The following is a 22,837-nucleotide window of genomic DNA, read 5'->3' on the forward strand; positions in this document are numbered from 1 at the left end:
AGGGGGCTGGTACATTTACAAATCCACATTATTGGCCATAAAAGGCCACCTGACCACAGTTCACAGTTTATGAAGCACATTACAGTAATTAGGGTTGGGTGCGCAAGCAAATGAACTAAATAGTTTGCTGTTCTCCTGAACACAGGACATGCAAAAGGTTTAACTCTACCTTGACCCAAACTTGAATCACATCCCTCGTTTTGGACAATCAACATCTTACTTGACACATTCCATGGGGGTTTAGCAAATTATGGTGAATAGGGTACCCGTGTGGTATAAATTCTGGGGTATGATGGGGGCACCCATTAGAACCAAAGATGCTGCTTAGAAAAGTAGCCAAATGTCTTCAGCATTACAAAACAAGTCTAGCTGAATGTGATCAACTATTACAATCAATAATGGATAACACCTGTACATGAACAGGTATTGTGTCATCTTAGTTATATGAATGAAAAGAGGGAAGAAATGAAAAAAAATGCTCACTAATCCCTTTCCTACTGTACCATCATATTCCTCAGGTCATGTTCGGCCTATCATGGCTATATTGGCTACAATGCATTATGGTGACCATATTGAAACATACTTTGCAAGCCAGAAGGGACATAAGACCCATCATGGCATCCCATAATACATTGTGCTGGCCACAAGGTAGAATACAATTCTGTATCTACGGATCTGACTTACTCTGCCACCAAAGCATCTGTTGACATCATGAAAGACAATGCACTATCATCACCCACAGAATCTGCAAATCTGATCCAAATCCGTCATCTTACCCTAAATGTAGCTAAAGTCAGACTGGATTAGATTTGCTTCTAAATTGGAATATTTTTTTTTCTTTCACTTTATCATTTAATTCACAAGTGCATCATTATTTCCAATCATTTTTATTTTGTATCTTAATCCCACTGAGGTGCCATCTATGTCCTCCCTTAGGCCTCAGATGCTTTTTATATATATCATCACCACATAAGCAGACATTTGTGATCCTCTACGTGTGTGTCATGCTGTCAGGTAACATTTTCTGTCCATAACAAAATAAAAGGTTTGCAGGAAAGTTTTCTAGCTATAACCCGTATGTGCACAGCATTATTGTTTTGTTTATTTAGACATACTTAAAAGTGTGATTGAGATATAGGTTTAACTATGAACCTTTAATGGTTCATGAATGTACTTAAATAAAGTGGGTGGAAACAGATCTGCTTATAAAAACCCAAATTATTTCTTCTGTTTGATAATTGAAAGGTGTATTTTTATATATTTCTAGTGTAGGTATATGAAATCATTTTTGTTTAATTTCCTGCATACATGAACTAAAACTGAGATAGAAAGGCCATCACTATGGTGTTGGATTGTACAATATTGTCAGTCTGGAGCTTGGAGCTTACTTCCAGGAGCGGAAAGCAGAGGGATGTCCTTATCAGTATCCAATCAACAGTCTAGTGGAGGGGGAGATGATTAAGGCTGGCCATACATGGTCGAATTTCAAAAGAATTTTCTTTTGAAAATCAGAAAATTTGTGCGTTTTGTAAACCGATGATACCCCAATTGATTTTGAAATTTAGCCAACCAATCCTTCAATTACACCTCATGTTGCTACAGAAAATAATTTTCGTGGCTGGGAATCTTCTTTTATATCCGGGAATTTTCTTTTCCTGCACATGCGCATTTCTTTTTCGATTACATTTCTCGCACTATTCTCCCAACATTGACTAGAAATTCGTTTGTTTTTCCAAAAATTTCCAACATGTCCGATTACTCAAATTTGATTGCTGCATGAAAATCGGCTGTTGCTGCAGCCCACTAATGGTGCGAAATACGAGCGAAAATTCTTAGATAAGATTTTTAAAAGAAAATTCCTTTGAAATTCGACCCATGTATCGCCTACCTAAAATAGCAGAACCTCAGCAGTCATTTTATCCTATAGTCACTTGTCATGGGGTTGAGTAACATGATCATGATTTTGGGGAAGGGGATATGCAAAATGTGGACATGCAGGATGCTTGCTGCCAATAGGCTTAATTAATGGAGCATAAAATGAATATTCTTAGATTATGAATTTTCCAAATTTCTTCTTAAACATTCCTTTCTAACAGATGTTTGGCATTCCAAAAAATGGTAAGTGACAAGATAGTATAAAAAAAAATCAAGCCATTGTATATTTTGCTTTTCTGTAGCGCATTTCTGCATTCTGCTTTATACATACACCATCTGATCACCTACATTTCACGATAAACCACAACTTTTGTGTATGTGGACTTCAAGACAGCAGGGAAAGAGGATAGGCGTAATGTTTACAAGGCTTGGGGGACCAAGAATGGAAAATGGTGAATAGCTGTTTCCAAATAAATGTTTATCACCTGTGATTAAAAATGTCTAACAAGAACTTACAAGACATATTATTAATAATATAAAAATTACATATTTTTTGTGCTCACCCAAAATCCGTGAAAAATTAAGTGATTGAAAAATGGAAACGGTGCTTCTACTTATGTAAGCCTTGAATACACGACTAATTCATATATGTAAAATATAAGTGCGCAACCTTATAATCATATATTCACAGATTACATTAAGTATCAAACAATACCAGTGAAAAAGCAAAAGATCAATCAAAATATATCCATTTCACAGTGAAAAAAATATATATTCAAAAAGTAGTACAATAATCAGTGCTCAATCATTAAAAAGTGATTCACAATAAAGAGTTAAATACAAGTGCACTGCGCTTATGATGCAAAATATCAGATAATAGTGCTGCTTCAAATAAACAGTGAAAAAAATCTTGTAATTCCACACACAAAAAAACAGTCCTTTTGATAAGTGCAAAAAATATATATATGTGTATATATGATGACACCAATTCCTCCACCACAGTGATAAATGGGAGATCAACTTCTGTTAAGAAACAAGCTCACCAGATGATATTGCCATTCACTCTCGTGTTTGGCAAAAATGCTGGATGCTGAAAATGAGGATTAGATTGAACAGCTGCTGTAAAACACCACACTCCGTTCACATTCCTGGGTTTGACTCGACATGTAGAGAATAGAGGGAGAAACAGAGCCTCCGATAGTGTAAAATCTTTTGAGATATTGATATGTTTAAAATATATACTGCACATACATAAATTATAGTTAAAAACAGCCTTTTTGTAACATGGTACAAGACATGCCAGGCGGCTCTGTGTTGCGATCTCACCACTGCTTGTTTCATTAAACGTCAGATCACCACCCCAGCCTCAGCATAAAGGCGCAGTGCAGCCATGCACCAACGCGCTTCGTCACTTCTGACTTTGTCACAGGGGGTTTGTATAAATAAAGAGTGCTTCAGCAAAGTGCCTGCCCCACATAAACACACGCCTTGGATCTCAAGCTATAGAGCTCAAACTTGCAGTCATAGGTTTCAGCCACCAGAGATATCCCACTTGTCAGCTCTATTAGAGGCGCTCCTTCTGTCTAAAGCTCCTTCCTGCTCCACCTGTTGTATGTCTCGTCTGTCTGCCAGATCCATATAACCATGTCACTGCAGATTCTCTCACATATTGAGGGCAATAGAAGGAAGAGGCTTCATGGTGCAGTACATTAAAACAACAATTATTTTAAAAAATGCTGCACTTACATGTATAAAAAACAATAAGAAACAATACTAGCAAGTATTCCACACAGCCGCAGACCTCGCCTGCAGGCTGATGCGTAGTGACGTCACACAAATCAGCTCCACCCAATGTGTTTCCCCGTAAGAGGCATCAACGTAACAGGTCTTCGTTCCCAGTCAATGGCTCTTACGGGGAAACGCATCAGGTGGAGCCGATTTGTGTGACTTCACTGTGCACCAGCCTGCAGGCGAGGTCTGAGGCTGTGTGGAATATTTGCTAATATTGCATCATATCGTTTTCCTACATGTAAGTGCAGCAATTTTTTTTTAAATAAATGTTGTTTTAACATACTGCACCATGAAGCCTCTTCCTTCTATTGCCCTCAATATGTGAGAGAATCTGCAGTGACACGACTTATATGGATCTGGCCGACATACGAGGCATATAACAGGTGGAGCAGGAGCTTTATACAGAAGGAGCGCCTCTAATAGAGCTGATGAGTGGGATATCTCTGGTAGCTGAAACCTACTGTAGCTGTCTGCCCATACCTCAGTTTTCTGTGAGTGAATAGACTACAAGTCGTCAGCCACAATGGCTGAGGGTACTTGTAGTCTATTCATTCACAGAAAACTGTAAATAAATGATGCAATCCTGTGGATAGAGAGGATCTCGTGCCTGCTGTCACAGGGTGGGGGGAGAAGTGGTGCATGCTCCTAAATATAGGTGTAACATGTAACATGATCAGAAAGGTGAACTTAGCTTTTTAATATTGCTTTACACCACTATGCACTTTACATATGGATTATAAATGACTTCTAAAAACAGTCATAATTATATGTGAATATATTCTAATTGGTGGTGTTTGAATGAATATGTTATACAAATATATTATTAATAGTGTTAGTATTAGTAATAATAATAATACTAATAATATTATTTTAGTTTTGCTGTTTTTTGGGGGTAGTATGATAAGATTCATTGTTCAATCGACCTATTTAATTTGTATATTTCATTAAATAACAATTGAAACCTCAATTGAAGTCTCACAATTGTTTTGGCTATTTATAATTCTGTACTGCTGTATGTTATGATTTATAATCGATTTTCACTTAAAAAATGTTTTCTCTTATTGGAAATGCCCTTCCCACCATTTCACGCCAGGGATTTATATTTTAAGGGATACGTTTTGGCCGCAACCCTCAGCACACACAAACTTGTAGTATGCAGGTAGAGATGGGTTGTCTGACCAGAGGGGGCATGTCTGACCTGAAAGGGGGTGTGTCTAAACAGTTCTGCTGCATTAAACAGTGGGCATTATGGTCAAACTCTGACTTCTATTGGACTGTACAGTCATATTTAATTGGATGGAATACAAACAATAAAATGATAGTTTGGCAAAGATTGTACAGAAGTTATTCAAATGTATTTCACTAAAGTGTTATCAAACCCAAAACTTTGTAAGAGAAATGACAGCAGCTAAAATCAGCACAGCAAGACGTCGGGACGTAGCTCTTCTCCAACGTGTTTTGTGCAATAGCATGTCTTTAGGGAACACTTCAGGGGTTGAGTCCCCTGAAGACGTGCTATAGCACAAAACACGTTGGGGGCAGAACTATGTGCTGGCGTCTTGCTGATGTTTCAGTTTCCTGGACCAGCGGTCACCTTAGTGAGAGTACTCCTATGGTTTTCACTCCTATTATTTTTACTGCTATGTTGCTGGATACAGAATTTTTTTAATTTCAAAGCTATATATGGTATCTATATGCCTTTTTACTTTCTGTAATGCAAGATTGATGCTTTTAATAAAATTCTACACCAGGGGTCACCAAACTTTCTAAACGAAGGGCCAGTTTACTGTCCTTCAGACTTTAGGAGGGCCAGACTGTGGCTATTCGGAGTAGAAAAGGCCCTGACCTCAGTGGGAAAAAATAATGTCACATTGGTTGTTTCAGTGAGAGAAATTGTGCCACATTATTGGTGTAAGTGGGAGGAATTGTGCCCCATAATTAATGTCATTGGGTCCCATTGTTGGCGTCTGTAACGAGCCCCTTGCTCGCTCAGTTCCACTCTCCCGACACTCCTCTGCTGCTATAGAATCAGATTGCAATGTCTGATGGTTCGGTCATCCAATGCTCCGGGACTAGAACTACAGCTCTGTGCCGTTCTAACCCAGTTGAGATAGCTCAGAACAAACACCAGGAAGGCTGTATGTAAGTTCAACCAGGAAAACTCACTTTATTGCAAAACACAGGCTTTTATACACTAAAAGTGGAGGTGCAGACCTCCTGCTCATATTACTCTAACAATACAGCTGTAACCTAATTAACCTAATTAACATGAGCTAATTAACTAATCCCTTTAGACAGCCTAGATGACTCAGACACTTTTAGGCCAGACTGGCCGTCTTGTAGTTCAGAAAATTTCAATCAACATTATCACAATCAACATAGACTCTTCTTCACACAATAGCAAAGTTAATTAACACAAACAACAATGGGGATCTAATGACTCTTAGATCCCATACTATAGACTTATTTACAATACACATTTTAGCAGACAACAGACAGACAGGTGCTGGAATTTACATCAGCATCTCCTAATGTCCCAGCATTATGAATCAGCCACTATTCCAATATGGCAAATCCAGTGTCCCCAGAGTCTGTGTGTCCTGGGGGACCAGGATCCGAATCCACAGTAATACCACCTCAAGGGTCCCCAGGCATACAGCTCACAAAGAGCACCGTTGCCCCAAATGCAAGGGCCCCCGATCGATCGGCAAGAGGCTAGCATACAGTCCCCTCCAAAAGTCTCTCTCCCGGCTAGGTCTGTCACAGCGTCATTAAGAGGAATTGTGCCCCATCATTGATATCATTGAGCTGCATTGTTTGTGTCATTGGGAGGAATTTTGCCCCATTGTTGGTGTCATTGGGAGGAAATGTGCCCCCTTCATTGGTGTCAGTGGGGGGAATTATGCCCTATTGTTGGTACCAGTGGATGAAATGTTGCTCCAAGGGCCAGATAAAAGCAAACAAAGGGCCGCAGTTTGGAGACCACTGTTCTACACTATATAGTCCTTATGTGGCTCCGCTTTATGAGCTTTTTTTCCACCCAGAATGAGAAAGGGAAGCACTCATAATGCCACATCCGTAAATTAAGGGTACTGATTAGGTAGCCAAATGTCGGACTTTAAAAGTAATAGAAACAATGGAGAAGTAGGAAAAATAATAGTGTTCAAAAAGGATAAAAAACATGAAAATGATACAGTTTGTACAATGAGCCTTGACGCACTTGTTTCCCTTTTTTTAAACCCAGCTCTGTCTAACCACTTCTGCCGTGGCAGAATGGCATGTTCCCGCAAATCACTGTAGGTGTATGTCGGCTCCTTTAAGGAGCCATAGCAGGTGCACCCTCTGTAAGGTGGGGGATCCGATGAGTGTGGCCAGCAGCCACAATATCCTCTTGCCACCTGGGATCGCGGGAACAAGAGCCAGAATGGGGATCTGTCCATATAAACAGACAGATCCCTGTTCTGACAGAGGAGTTCGAGAGAGATCTGCTGTTCCTAGTAATTAGGAACAGCGATCTCTCTCCTCCTCCAGTCAGACCAGCCTCACTCCCAGGGAACACACTTAACCCCTTGATCCCCCATTAGTGTTAACCCCTCCCCTGCCAGTGACATTTATTCAGTAATCAGTTGCTATTTTTAGGTCTAATCACTCTTTAACTGTCAATGGTATCAAAAAAGTGTCAAAAGTGTTCGATCTGTCCGCCGCAATGTCGCAGTCCCGCTAAAAATCGCAGATCACTGCCATTACTAGTAAAAAAATAAATAATAAAAATTCCCTAAATCTATCCCCTATTTTGTAGACACTAAAACTTTTGTGCAAACCAATCAATATACACTTATTGCGATTTTTTTACCAAAAATATGTAGAAGAATACATATTGGCATAAACTGATGAAGAAATGTGTTTTTTTATATTTTTAGGGGGATTTTTATTATAGTAACATGTTTTTTTTATTATAGCAAAAAGTTTCTTTTTTTCAAAATTGTTGTTCTTTTTTTGTTTATTGCGCAAAAAATAAAAACCGCAGAGGTGATCAAATACCACCAAGAGAAAGCTCTATTTCTTGGAAAATAGGACACAAATTTTGTTTGGTTACAGCATTGTACGACCGCACAATTGTCAGTTAAAGCGACGCAAAAAATGTCCTTGTAATTAAGGGGGGAAATCTTCTGGTCTAAGTGGTTAAGTGTGGATGGCTTTCTGAAGAGGAGGTTCACTCAGCTCCTACTACTGGGGAAGTCCTACAGAGCTTGTTGGCTTTAAGCTTTACATGCGTTGTTTGCTGCTTACATACATGCAGCTCGGAAGTCGGTGAGTGTGTATTGATGGTGGCTGGATAACACGGTAGTGTCATTATGCTTTATTTGGTGTAAGAAATACAGACATGTGGATTTAATTAGTGGACTTTATTATATTACAATATATGATATTTGCTCTTAACGGGGCATTTTCTTACATATTCACTTGAGTTTCATGGTGAATTACTTTTTTTGTTATTTCTATTTTCTTTTCACTTGTTGATTAATTTTACATTATATTTTGGCACTGCACCCTATACAGTAAAAGTATAAAATCAGCACTTACTTTATCTGCTGCTGCTTTAGAGTATTGCCTTTCATCTTCTTTGAACCGTTTCACAAAAAAACTTTGGCCATACTTCTCTTTTAATGGTTAGTATGTAAATGGAAAGCATATTTTATGGCAAGAATCTTTTTCATATTAGTTACATTTTAAATGTCACAACTATATGTTTTTTCCATTGAAGGAAGATGGAGGAATGCCATAACAGTACAGAAAATATGTTCTACATTTCAGCATTTTCCTTCACTCAAACTGGACAATGTCTCTTTTTCACTGCAGTTCTATTGATGTATCTGATGACTATTCTTGGAAACATGACCATTGCTGTATTGGTGTGTCTGGTTCCTCAGCTCCATACTCCAATGTATTTCTTCTTGAGTAATCTTGCTATTAGTGATGTTATATATGTTTCAGCTACTCTTCCAAAACTTCTCGCCATACTCATAAGACTTGACCACCGGATGTCTTTCTCTGCCTGTATGACTCAGGTGTACTTCTTCTCATTGTCAGCTGGTTCTGATGTATTCCTACTGACCTCCATGTCCTATGACCGATATATGGCAATCTGTAAGCCGTTACAATATTCCTTGCTTATGACTAAAGATGTATGCCTTTCATTGGCTCTAACCCCTTGGCTCATATCAATAACTAATGCAACAGTCAATGTGTTAGCCACATCTCTGTTGTCCTTCTGTCTCCCACAAAATGTTGATCATTTATTTTGTGATCAGAAAGAACTATATGCAATAACCTCTAGTGATGCTAAAAGCAGATACATACTTATGTTATGTCAGGATGCACTGTTGGTATCTGTCCCTTTTTTGCTTATTATGACCTCCTATGTATTCATCATCTCCACCATACTAAAAATTCAATCCTCGGAGGGACGACTGAAAGCTTATTCCAGTTGCACCTCCCACCTCACCACAGTAATATTATTCTATGCTCCAATCATTATATTGTATGGCAAACCAGAATCTGAAGGTTCTAAGGAACTGGACAAGTTGCTGACCTTGCTTTATACAGCTGTGGTTCCAATGCTCAACCCATTTGTCTACTCTTTGAGGAACAAAGATATTTTTAATGCTATCAAAAATATAAAAAAGAAATGGAACATGATTTACATGAAATAAATATTTGCCAGATCCTGTAACTAATTTATTGTATGAGAGCCATGTGCACAAAGGGCCAGAATATTTAAATATGGATTTAGCACAATGTATGAAGCCCTCTTTAGGGTTTTTGTTCCATAATTTCCCCCGTGTGGATCAGCAGCTCTGTCTGCCATACGTTTTGCCCATTGACCACTTAATCATCTTTAGCCCAAAAGATTCAGAATCTGACACAGCCATCTGTATTTGAGAGCAGAAACTGAAATTAAACATAGAAATACAGAAAGGAGTGCCAGAATTATATTGGTTAAAAGAGTGAAAGACAATTTTAATTGTTGATAAAAATGTCACATAAAAAAATTCAGTGCATTATGGGGGGGCAACACCACTTCCCCTATATCAGGGCTCAATACAAGTTAAGACTTGGATGGACTCAGAGAAACCAGTGACTTCAAAGATCTAAATTAGAACCGGTATTGGACCGGTCTCCTCATGGAGGAAGAAATTGACAGCAGTTGCTGAGCAGCAATGGAGGCCTCCTTTGCTGCTCAGCATCTGCTATCAGGTACTGGTACTGGTTCTGATATAGATCTGTGAAGTAACTTGCTTCTCTGTGTCCATCCAAGTCTTGTCCTGTGTTGAGTCCTGATGAAGAGGGAGTGATGTTACCCCCTGTAACATGTTGGCTGTTTTTTTTTATGTTTTTTTATCAACAATTTAATCAAAAGCATTTATCTTGGACTCTTTATCTGACTTTTGTCTGTCACCTCTGGTAATGTTGGGTGCCCATGAATGGAAACCTTGCTTTGTGGAGCCCACCTCAGCAAAGCTAATGAGATTTTTTTTTCCTTCATCTGACTACACTTGCAAGTCAAAAAGTTCCCAGTGCCTCTTTAAGTATGTAGTACTGAAATTGAACAAACCAGGTAATATTTTTCTGGTTGTCCATAGTCCCTGAATCTTATGGCTTCAATCTCCTGTTCTTGGCCATCAAAGGTGGAACGTGATGTGCCCTTATGCTGCTATAGCCTGATCTTTTCACTTTTCATGTGTTGTGGACAATGTAGTGTGTATAAACCAAGGAAATATGCATTTTTTTGTAGGCAACAAACAACACATCTGGCACCAACAAGAACTACACAGTCAAAGTTGCTTCGTTCACACATGTGGAGGAAAGTGGAACAGCCATTTTATTTCTCAAACATTTCGTTTTGATTAAGCAGATATGTTGGATGTATACTGTATTTTGTAATTGGAAGTCCTATTGTGTCTGTACTTCTTGTGTTAGAATGCTGCTTACACCTCCAGCTGGGCAGATTGCTCTCTGTCTTTTAAAGAATTCACAAGGCGATGTGAATGACCACCAGAGAGACTCTGTGCACAAAGCAAGGTCCATAAAGACATAGATGAGCGAGTTTGGGGTGGAGGAACTTGAATGGCCTGCACTGACCTCGACCGATAGAACACCTTTGGGATGAATTAGAGCGGAGACTGCAAGCCAGGCCTTCTCGTCCAAAATCAGTGCCTGACCTCACAAATGCACTTCTGGAACAATGGTCAAACATTCCCATGGACACACTCCTAAACCTTGTTGATATCCTTCCCAGAAGAGTTGAAGCTGTTATAGCTGCAAAGAGTGGACCAACTCAATATTGTACCCTATGGACTAAGACTGGGGTGCCATTAAAGTCTATGTGCGTGTAAAGTCAGGTGTCCCAATACTTTTGACAAAATAGTATATAAAGTATCTCACAAAAGTGAGTACACCCCTCACATTTTTGTAAATATTTTATTCTATATTTTCATGTGACAACACTGAAGAAATGACACTTTGCTACAATTTAAAGAAGTGAGTGTACAGCTTGAATAACAGTAAAAAATGTGCTGTCCCCTCAAAATAACTCAACACACAGCCATTAATGTCTAAACCGCTGGCAACAAAAGTGAGTACACCTCTACGTGAAAATGTCCAAATTGGGCCCAATTAGCCATTTTCCCTCCCCGGTGTCATGTGACTCGTTAGTGTTACAAGGTCTCAGATGTGAATGGAGAGCAGGTGTGTTAAATTTGGTGTTATCGCTCTCACTCTCTCATACTGGTCACTGGAAGTTCAACATGGCACCTCATGGCAAAGAACTCTCTGAGGATCTGATAAAAAGAATTGTTGCTCTACATAAAGATGGCTCAGGCTATAAGAAGATTGCCAAGACCCTGAAACTGAGCTGCAGTACGGTGGCCAAGACCATACAGCGGTTTAACAACAGGACAGGTTCCACTCAGAACAGTATGTTAAAGAAAAAAACTGCGCTAGTAAGACAGCTAAGAAAGCTGCAACTCAAAAGTGAAATACACACCAAACAAATAAGAAGCAAAAAGAAGCTGTGCTAATAGTGAATGAAATAAGCAAATAAATGTGATCTAGTGAGCAAGTAAACCTTGTTTAGTTGAAAAATGAAAACCCTGCAATGTTTCACTCAACAGGTTATTCCCTTCTTTTTTTGTCACTTTACAGGATTCACTTCTTTATTGCATTTAACTGCATCTGTATTCTTGATTACCCTTTATTAATTTAACATTGCAGGGTTTTCATTTTTCAACTAAACCAATAGATTTACTTGCTCACTAGATCACATTTATTTGCTTTTTTCATTCACTATTAGCGCAGCACCTTTTTGTTTCTTCTTCTTCTTCTTCCACTCAGAACAGGCCTCGCAATGATCAACCAAAGAAGTTGAGTGCATATCCAGAAGTTGTCTTTGGGAAATAGACATATGAGTGCTGTCAGCATTGCTGCAGAGGTTGAAGGTGAGGGGGGCCAACCTGTCAGTGCTCAGACCATACACCGCACGCTGCATCAAATTGGTCTGCATGGCTGTCATCCCAGAAGGAAGCCTCTTCTAAAGATGATGCACAAGAAAGCCCGCAAACAGTTTGCTGAAGACAAGACAATATTATACACACTGAGTAGTTCTACAAATTCATGCAGACATCATTGGCTAAACCACATCACCGTGTAAAGTTTATATTTTTTAAATTAAAATATAAGGAATATGGTACACACTGCATAGGCATAATTTTATTAAACTTCTACGAAGCCTTATTTGATAATTACTTTTTTCATGCAGCCTTAGAGAACAAAAAACACAAAAACATGTTTATTTACTAATGAAAGATAGGAGTATTTTAACTAAGGAATTTTCCCTAGGAAGAAAAAATAGGATTTTCATAACAGCTTACAGTACCTGTAAAATCCTTTTCTTGGAGTACATCACAGGACATAGAGCATCATAGTAATTACTATGTGGGTTATAGGCCACCTTCAGGTGATGGACACTGGCACACCCAATACAGGAAGTTCACTCCCTATATAACCCCTCGCATACTGGGAGTACCTCAGTTTTTGTAGCAAAGCAATATACATATATCCCAAAAAAGTGGAGGGACCTCTGTGTCCCCTGATGTACTCTAAGAAAAGGATTTTACAGGTAAGCTGTTATAAAAATCCTATTTTCTTTATCGTACATCACGGGACACAGAGCACCACAGTAATTAGTATGTGGGATGTCCCAAAGCAATACTATCAGACTTGAGGACCTATACTGCCGCCTGCAGCACACTGCACCCAAAGGCGATATCCTCATGCCTTTTTACATCCACCTGATAGAATCTAGTGAATGTATGGACTGAAGACCAAGTTGCGGCCTTGCAGATTTGAGCCATGGAGACATGGCGATGCAGTGCCCACGAAGCACTAACTGCCCTGGTAGAGTGCACTTTGATTTGAAAAGGTAGAATTCTCCCCTTTAAACCATAAGCCTGAATAATAACTTGCCAAATCCATCTAGAATTAATCGATTTCGCCACTGCCTGTCCTTTCCTAGGACCTTCTGGCAATAAAAATAGAACATCAGTTTTCCGAAACTGAGCAGTCGCTTTAAATAGACCTTGACTGCTCTCACTACATCAAGGCAATGTAGTGACTTCTCTTTCATAGAACAGAGTTCTGGAAAAAACGAAGGTAGAACAATATCTTGGTTCAGATGAAAACCTGACACCACTTTAGGCAGAAAACTTGGATGAGGACGCCACACCACCTTGTCCTTGTGAACAACTAAATATGGCTCTTTACAAGAAAGAGTGGCCAACTCTGATACCTTTCTTGCAGAGAATATAGCAACCAGTAAAATTCCTTGTCAAAAGGATCAAGGGAATATGCCGTATAGGCTCAAAAGGCTGTTTTTTTAACACTGACAAGACTAAATTCAAGTCCCAAGGGTTCAAAGGTGACCTAACTGGAGGATTAAGCTGTGTTACCCCTTGCATAAAAACACGGACCAAAGAATGCGAAGCAAGTGGTCTTTGAAAAAATATAGATAAGGCCAGCTTCATTTCTACCCCTAATTTCAGAAAGACAAGAATTCTTCCTATGACATACTTCCAAGGATGCAAACCTCTGGATTCACACCAGGAAACATATGCCCTCCAGACTCTATAATATATGATTCTGGAAGCCGGTTTCCTCGGTAGATACCACTGACTCAGAAAGCCCACAATTCTTTAGACTGTGGGTTTCAATAGCCAAACCGTTAAATTTAGAGTTTGTAAGGTAGGATGGAATACTGGTCCCTGCGAGAGCAGGTCTGGACGCGTTGGAAGGGTCCATGGGTGCCATACCGCCATTTTTTACAATCTCTGCATACCAAGATCTTCTGGGCCACACCGGGGCTACGAGAACCACTGGCTTCCTTCCTGCTTGATTCTGTGAAGAAGCCGTGGTAGCAGCTGAATAGGGGGAATGCACAAATCAGTGAAAACTGATCCCACGAGGTCACCAAAGCATCTGTCCCGTATGCGAATGGATCCCTTGTCCTTGACACAAAGTTGTCCAGTTTCTTGTTGAACCTGGGCACCAATAGATCTATGTCTGGGGTCCCCCATCTTTGGCAAATAGCCAGGAAGATGTCAGAATGAAGAGACCATTCCCTCGGGAATAACTGCTGGTGACTCAAGTCAGCCTGCAAATTATCTATTCCTGGAATGAAGACTGCCAATAGGCAAGGTACATGCTTCTCTGCCCAAGCTAGGATATGGTTCACCTCCCTCTGGGCTGTGTGACTAATGGTGCCCCCTTGGTGATTGATAGGGATGAGCCCGATGTTCGAGTCAAACGTAAGGTGTTCGTCTGTGCCGAATAGCGAACTTGGGGTGTTCGCAGCAAATTCGAAAGCCACGGAACACCCTTTAAAAGTCTATGGGAGAAATCAAAAGTGATCATTTTAAAGGCTTATATGCATGGTATTGTCACAAAAAGTGTTTGGGGACCTGGGTCCTGCCCCAGGGAACATGTATCAATGCAAAAAAAGTTTAAAAAACAGTCCTGGAGAAAGCGACTGTCCAAGGGAAATAGTCCAGAACCGAAAAGAACCCAAAGGGCCTGGTAATGGACTGTGAGGGAATCCCATGCCGTTTTTTTCAATGACTTTTATGTGTATTGCCAGGACCGACAATTCATTATGGCCGCGAATACTTTTAAATTACTTTTTTTCCTTTAGAAATGTCATTTTGTGCAGGGACTGTTGTAAACACGGGAAACATGCGCCACTTTACAGGCATACTATAGACACCCTCCAGGTACAAAATTTAAAGGAATATTTCACTTTTATTGTTTCACTTTAAGCATTATTAAAATCACTGCTCCCAAAAAAACGTTAGTTTTTAAAACTTTTTTTGCATTGATACATGTCCCCTGGGGCAGGACCCAGGTCCCCAAACACTTTTTATGACAATAGCTTGCATATAAGCCTTTAAAATTAGCAGCTTTGATTATTCATGTTCGTGTCCCATAGACTTTAACGGTGCTCGTGTGTTCGAACAAATTTTTTGCCTGTTCGTATGTTCTGCTGTGAACCGAACCAGGGGGTGTTCGACTCATCCCTAGTGATTGATAAAATCCACTGCTGTGGCATTGTCGGATTGGATCCTGACAGGACAATCTTGTAACCTGAATGTCCAGGCCCTCAGAGCCAAGCGTGCTGCCCGAATCTCTAGGATGTTGATGGGCAAGGCCTTTTCGGTTCTGGACCATTTCCCTTGGACAGTCGCTTTCTCCAGGACTGCTCCCCAACCCAAAATGCTGGCATCTGTTGTTACCACCTTCCAGGTAACTGGTAAGATAGATTTTCCCTTCTGCAGATTTTTGGTTATCCACCACCAACTGAGGCTCTGACACACCTTTGGGGTGAGACGCATTGGGAAATCTAGATCTTAGATCCTTTTGTTCCAAGCAGATAGGATACTGTTCTGCAAAAGTCTCGAATGAAACTGGGCATAGGAAACAACTTTGAATGAAGCCACCATCTTTCGTAACAACCTCATGCAAAGGCGAATGGAGGGATTTTTCTTTGTCCTGACCCCTAGGACCAGCTCCTTTATAGCGCTGATTTTTGCCTGAGGCAAAAACACCCTTCTCTGGGCTGTGCCTATGATCAGACCTAAGTACTCCAGCCTTTTTAGTGGTTTTAAGGAAGATTTCTCTAGGTTGAGAATCCAACCAATTATTTCAGGTAGTTGGCTGCACTGGTCTAGTGGTGAAGGGTGTGGTGGTGATTGGGGATACTGTGACTGGCTGCACTGTGATTTGCTGTGTCCAAAAGACAGATTGATCATTGGGCATGCACAAGCGGTAGAAGCAGAAGGATGTACAGGTATGTCACCAGCATACAGGAAGCTCCTGTCCGGCCGTTTATATACAATGACCAGACAGGAAGCATTTAAAATAACTTTACAAATTATGTGCATTGACCATTCGCATATGAAGAGCAAATGGGGGATAAATCTTGGAAATCAATTCTGAACATTTTCAAGGCCAATAGGCACGGGATTGTCAAGTAAAGTCCATGAAGAACTTGGCACCGCCATGGGAGACTTGTACGAATGCAGAAAAAAAATGTGGAGAAATACTGTGTAGCAGGAAGAGGGCCTTCCATTTTTTGGGACTTGATAAAAACACCAATTCCTCCAATTACAGACTTGGGAAATGCATTTAAAGTGATATTAACCACTTAAGGACCGCCCCACACAGATATACTGCGCTAGGGCGGCCCTCCTGCACAAAATCACATACAGGTACGTGATTTCATGCAGTGAGTCTAGGGTGCCCACGTGCGCCGCCGGTGACTCCCTCGCGCTGTGATTGGACACAACGGGAGCCAATCAGCGCATCCAGCAGCCACCATGGCTGCTGGGACCTGCTGATCATTCACAGGAGAGGCAGAACGGCAGTTTACCTATGTAAACAAGGCAGACCACTGTTCTGTAAGATGGAGATCTTGTGTTTCTGCTAAGCAGAAACATGGATCTCTGTTTTCCTCCAGTCGCAACATTCCCCCCACAAATAGAGGATCACATTTAATACTTTCATCATCCCTGATGTTAACCCCTTCCCTGCCAGTGTCATTAGTACAGTGACAGTGCATGTTATTTAGCACTGATCACTATATTAGTTTCACTGGACCCCAAAAAGTGTCAAAAGTGTTAGTTAGGTATCTGATTTGTCGGCCAGTAATGTCGCAGTCCCACTAAAAATGACTGTTTTTACTAGTAAAAAAATGAAAAAAAAAATGGAAAAATCTATAAAAATATTCCCTAGTTTGTAGACACTATAACTTTTGTGCAAACCAATCAATATACACTTATTGGGATTTTTTTTAACACAAATATGTAGCAGAATACATATTGGCCTAAACTTATTAAGAAATTAGATTTTTTATTGGATGTGTAAAGGACATACATTTTATTTGGGGACAGAGTCGCACGACCACACAATTGTAACGTAGTGCCGTATTGCAAAAAATCTCCTGGTCATGAAGGGGGGGGTAAACCTTCTGGGGCTGATGTCGTTAAAACCTCCTTCAAAGCTTGACAATAGCTGGCAATGACTGGGAGCGATAACATCACCTATAGGCTCCTATGGCCCATTTGTTGTCCATGCTCTTTCCTCTCCCTTGCAGCCATCACTGGCTGGCATAGGGGAGCCAGATCATGTGCCCGCATTGGCCGGAAAAATTGGAAGTATACAGATCTTTCTTACACAGATTAGTCAGCATAAGTGTTAGGAGGGGGATGGAGCATTTTTAAGATTAGTTAGATATAGCCTGGAATTTACTGTGACTACAATAAGTGAATCCAACTCCAACACAAACTGATTTCTAGAAGGTTGGTGGGAAAGTTGACTTTTATAGGAAGGGGGCTGGTACATTTACAAATCCACATTATTGGCCATAAAAGGCCACCTGACCACAGTTCACAGTTTATGAAGCACATTACAGTAATTAGGGTTGGGTGCGCAAGAAAATGAACTAAATAGTTTGCTGTTCTCCTGAACACAGGACATGCAAAAGGTTTAACTCTACCTCGACCCAAACTTGAATCACATCCCTCGTTTTGGGCAATCAACATCTTTTTTTTTTTTTTTTTTCTTTTTTTCTTTTTTTTGCCACTTCATTTACCTTAATCAGAGACATCTTTCAGATTGATAGTCATGGTTGTCTCTTGCCGAGTCACATCATTGTGGCCGTTAAAGCTTTTCTCTTGGTTTAATTTGTGCGTTCAATATATAAGGTTACAGTTATACAAAAGTGTAACAGAAAAGAAAAAGAAAAAAAAAAAAAAAAAAGAAAAAACACCCACTCTATACGTCTCGGCCACACAAACTCTTACTGTTTGCATGCATGGCTATATTTATTGCTTTTAGAACTAGTGATCCCCCCCCACCCCCTCCCCCCAATGTCCCACCCCAATTGTTCCAGTGCACACCTTATTTTAAGCTAATATCTATATTTTCCCTCCTTTCCTCTCTCTTCCTCCTCTCACATTCTCTCTTGACTTCGTTTCTCTAGGCTATGGAACAGCATCTCTGCCCTGGTAAAGAGGCTATTGCGCTCAGCGCTGAGGTAGTGTTAGTAGAGAGTGTGGCAATGCTTGGACCCATGGGTTCCATAGTTTCATGAACAAGTTGTAATTGCCTAACCTGGTGTAGAAAGTCCTTTCGCTCCATATTGTGGAGTTGACCGTTCCAGCCCAGGCTTCCGGGGTTGGAGGTGTGCTTGACTGCCATGCTTGAGCAATTAATTTTCTGGCTTGAAACAGGCATCTTACTATCGCTATGGCTGTGCTCCTATCCCTCAGTTCACTACTGACATAACCCAACACACAGATTTTGGGATCAGGTTCTAAATCCACTCTGAACGTAGCATTTATTTTCTTTATAATCTCGGTCCAATACCTAACTAATTTTGGGCACCTCCAAACCATGTGAATTAGGTCACCTGTTCCTCTACATCTAGGGCATTCGTCGTTGGTTCTGCGGCCAAACATAAACAGCTTTTTTGGTGTGTAGTAGGATCTGTGTAACAACATCAAGTGGGAGGCTTTTTGTGAAGGAGAAACTGACACCTCTGATCCAAGCTCAAGAATCCTCTCCCATTGCTCGTCTGTTATCACCCCCACATCTACCGCCCATCTGCCCCTTCCCCCTGATAGACCTGCCTTCGTATTCCCTCTCTTTGTTAATTGGGTGTATGCCTCTGTTATTAAGCCCTTGGTGGTCTCTGATTTGATTATTGTCTGTAGTAGTGGGATCCTGCACCATGTTGGGGGTTGTCTACTAAACTGCTTGCTCAAAGCATGCCTGATCTGCAGGTAGCTGTAGAATGCCTGGCTTGACATCCCGTACTCACGTCTTAGGTCCTCAAAGGATTTCAGAATGTCCCCTTCATATAGTTGTATCAGCCGGCTTACCCCACAGTTTTCCCACAGTCTGTTCCTTTCTACTGTTGATAGTTCATGCAGTCGCTTATTGTTCCATAATGGCGCGTATTCTGATATTCCTTTGTACCCCATTATTTTTTTAGCTGCCTGCCAGACCTTGGTGATCATTTTAAATGTTGGGATTTCTCCTTGTAGCGAGTCTGCCTCCAGTGCTCCCACTAATGAGGTGTGTGGATTCCCCTGCAGAATGATTTTAATATTGCTGTTTCCCCCACTCTCGGTAGCACAACCGCCCAATTGTTGTAGCTGGGCAGCCAGGAAGTAGATAAATGGTTGAGGGACCCCCAGTCCCCCCTCCGTATCGGAGCGCTGCAGTTTTTGTAGGCCAATCCTAGCCTGCCCTTTTTTCCATATTAATTCCCTAAAAAGGGATTGGATTTTTTGAAACCACTTCTCTCCAATCCAAGTTGGGGAGTTGTGAAGTAAGTATAACAGCTGGGGCATCCAAACCATTTTTATCAAATTGGCTCGGCCTGCCACCGACAAAGGGAGTCTACTCCAAATATCGCATTTCCTCTTGAATTTTGATAAGAGGGGGATCAAATTGTCCTTGATAAACATACCGGGGTCCTTGGACAGCACAACACCCAGTATTTCATTTTCTCTGTGATCTTCAAGTGGGGCAAACACATCGGGATGGAGTTGGCCAATGGGTCTACCGGTAGAAGCGATGACTTCTCCCAGTTGATAACTAGTCCTGAAAACTTTCCAAAGTCTTCTACTAAGTGCATCACTTTCTCCAACGAAGAGGTCGTGTCCCCCAGGAAAAATATAACATCGTCTGCAAAAAGCGCTATTCTCTCTTCTCTCCCTTTTCTTTGAAATCCCTGTATTTCCGTGGATGTTCTCACTGCTCCCGCCAATGGCTCCATGGCCAGAACAAACAGCAAAGGAGACAGGGGGCATCCCTGCCTTGTCCCTCTTTCGAGGGAAAAGCATTCCGAATATTCGCCGTTTATCTTGAGTCTTGCCCTTGGATGGTTATATAAAGTTTTTAGCCAGCTGATAAATACGGGGCCGAATCCAAACTTCTCTAGCACCCTCCAAAGGTATTCCCACTCCAGGCTGTCAAAGGCCTTGGCAGCGTCCAAAGACAGTATGGCTCTGGATTCCGCGTTCTCTGTTGGTACCTGTAGATTCAGGTAAGCTCTTCTAATGTTTATACTAGTGGACCGACCGGGGATAAACCCCGATTGGTCCGGATGCACCAGTTTGTCGATACATTTATTTAGCCTAGATGCGAGCACCCTTGCAATAATCTTGGCATCTGTGCACAGCAGTGATATCGGTCTGTATGAGGCAACTTCCGATTGATCTTTCCCCTCCTTTGGGATTACTACTATATCGGCCTCTGACATTGATAGGGGCAGCCTACCATCCCTGGTCACCTGCTCTAGCACTTTTAGAAGTTCCGGGAGCAGAGTCTCCCCATATTTCCTATAGATCTCCAATGGTAGCCCATCCGGGCCCGGAGATTTCTGCCCTGACATCTCTGCGACTGCCTTTTGTAGCTCCTCCAGGGTCAAAGGGGAATCTACCTCGCTTCTATCAATCTCCGAGAGTGTGGGCAGGTCTACTCCCTCCAAGAACCTGTCCATCTCACGCTGGTTCAAGCCCTGGCGGGACCTATACAGGTCTCTATAGAATGTGGAGAAGGTTTCTAAGACCTCGGCCGGATCAGACGTAATATTTCCAGCTGACGTTTTAATTGAAGAGATGGCCGGTGAGAATAAATTAGACCTGGTTAGGAGGGCAAGCATCCGGCCTACTTTCTCTCCCTCCCCAAAATAATTTTGTTTCTGGAAAAGTCTCTTGTTCTCTACTCTTCTATTAATTACCTCTTTATACACTTGTTGTTTATTGAGCCAAATCTCCTGTTTTGCTCGGGTTGGGTCTGCCACATATTGTGCTTCTGCTTCCATGACTTCCCTGCTAGCCCTTACCTCCCGGTCCCTTGATGTTTTTTTTTACCATGGCGACCTGCTGGTGTAGCAGTCCCCTAAGATATGCTTTTAGGGTATCCCACACCACCCCTACTGATGCTGTACCTGAATTGAATGTTATAAACTCTTTTAACTTAGAAGAGATTTCTGTTGGACTACTAATCAGGTCCAGCCATAGTGGGTTTATTATCCACCTCTTCTGACTAGTTCTAGTGCTTAAATTTAGAGTCAAAGTCAGGGGAGAGTGGTCCGATATTCCCCTCGGTCTATACTCTATGTTTCCTATTATTCGCATAGCTTCACTGTTACCCACTGCCATGTCTATACGCGAGAGAGTGGAATGTGACCCTGAGTGGCAGGAGTACTGCCGAGTATTTGGATTATGAGATCTCCAGAAATCGCACCATCCGATCTCTGCGAGCAGTTGGGCCAATCGCCCCTCTGGTACTCTTTCCACGCGGGTCACGGGCGGGAATCGGTCCATGCTACTATCTAAAACTGCATTAAAATCACCCACCGCTATTATAGGAATGTCCTCCATGCCATCCACAAACTCCAACAATTCCAGCATACTCTCTGTTTTAAACAGGGGAGGGATATAAATATTTGCTATCACCAAAGGTTTATTTTCTACCACACAGCTCAGAAAAACATACCTTCCCAACGGGTCTATCCTAGCTTTCCTGCAGGAAAATGAGATACCTCTCCTCACCAAAATGCTCACCCCTCTTGAGTAGGAGGTATGGACCGAGTGATACTGTTCTTGGAATTTCTTACTCCGAACATGTACTTTAGTCTCATTAGTGAGGTGAGTTTCCTGCAGGCAAGCCAGTCCAACACCATAGTTTTCCATCATCGAAAAGACAGCTGCTCTCTTAACAGGATCGCTCATACCCCTAATGTTCCATGAGCCTATTTTTAAAGTTTTAAAGGGCATCTGCGAAAAAAGAAACAAATAAATAAGAAGAAAAAAAAAGAAAAAGAAAAAAGGGGGAGTGGCTGACCCCCCAGAGAATAAAAACAATTCATTTGTGCGTTTGTGTCTACCAGACTTGCCATGATATCTGTGGTTGTGTTAAAAATAAGAAAGAAATATAGGGTGAGGGGGTAAGGGCCCCCGCGTCCAGGGACCGCTCCATCCCCTCCTCCCATGTTATTTAATTGCAAGCATGGCCAACCTGTGCAAATGTGCTTAATTTTTGCAGACTCTTTCCTCTTAAGTGCGTGTGCCTTTCGTTCACCACAATATCTGACCCCATTATTTATTGTGAACCCCCCTCCCCTCCCTCTATTTAACCTGCCCCCCTCCCCCCCCCAACTTTTGCCTGGCCCAACCCCCATTCCCCCACCCCCCTTCGTGTTCCCCCCTCCTGCCTAACTAGGCTAGTCCTAGGGGCTATACGTGTGACCTTTTTACTCCCTTCCAACCATTCAAAAAAAAGAACCTCTTCACTCACGTACTGACCAAGTGCTTCGTAACACACTTCCAAACTCCCCCCCCCTCTCCCCCTCCCCCCACCCAATTCCAAAACACCAAAACACTACTCAAAAAATATAAACCTAGTGAGATCACATCCTTCATCCGTGCTTCCATCCAACACGCCCCCCTCTTGCCCTCCCCCCCCCCGTGCCATCCGCTATATGATGCAAACAAAGCCCAAAAAAAATGAAAAAAGAAAAAGAAAAAAAAAAAAAAAAAAAAAAAAA

The 22,837-nt window shown here is 41.4% G+C and overlaps 1 protein-coding gene across 1 annotated transcript; it reads left to right on the forward strand.

The window, feature by feature from the left end:
* Positions 1 to 8,435: 8,435 nt before the first annotated feature.
* On the forward strand, positions 8,436 to 9,380 carry LOC141105232 (olfactory receptor 1E16-like). Its single transcript, XM_073595121.1, has one exon. It carries the CDS (start codon positions 8,436 to 8,438, stop codon positions 9,378 to 9,380), a length of 945 nt encoding a protein of 314 aa, XP_073451222.1.
* Positions 9,381 to 22,837: the final 13,457 nt, after the last annotated feature.

Source organism: Aquarana catesbeiana, linkage group LG08 (genome assembly GCF_042186555.1).
Source record: "Aquarana catesbeiana isolate 2022-GZ linkage group LG08, ASM4218655v1, whole genome shotgun sequence".
NCBI lineage: Eukaryota > Metazoa > Chordata > Amphibia > Anura > Ranidae > Aquarana > Aquarana catesbeiana.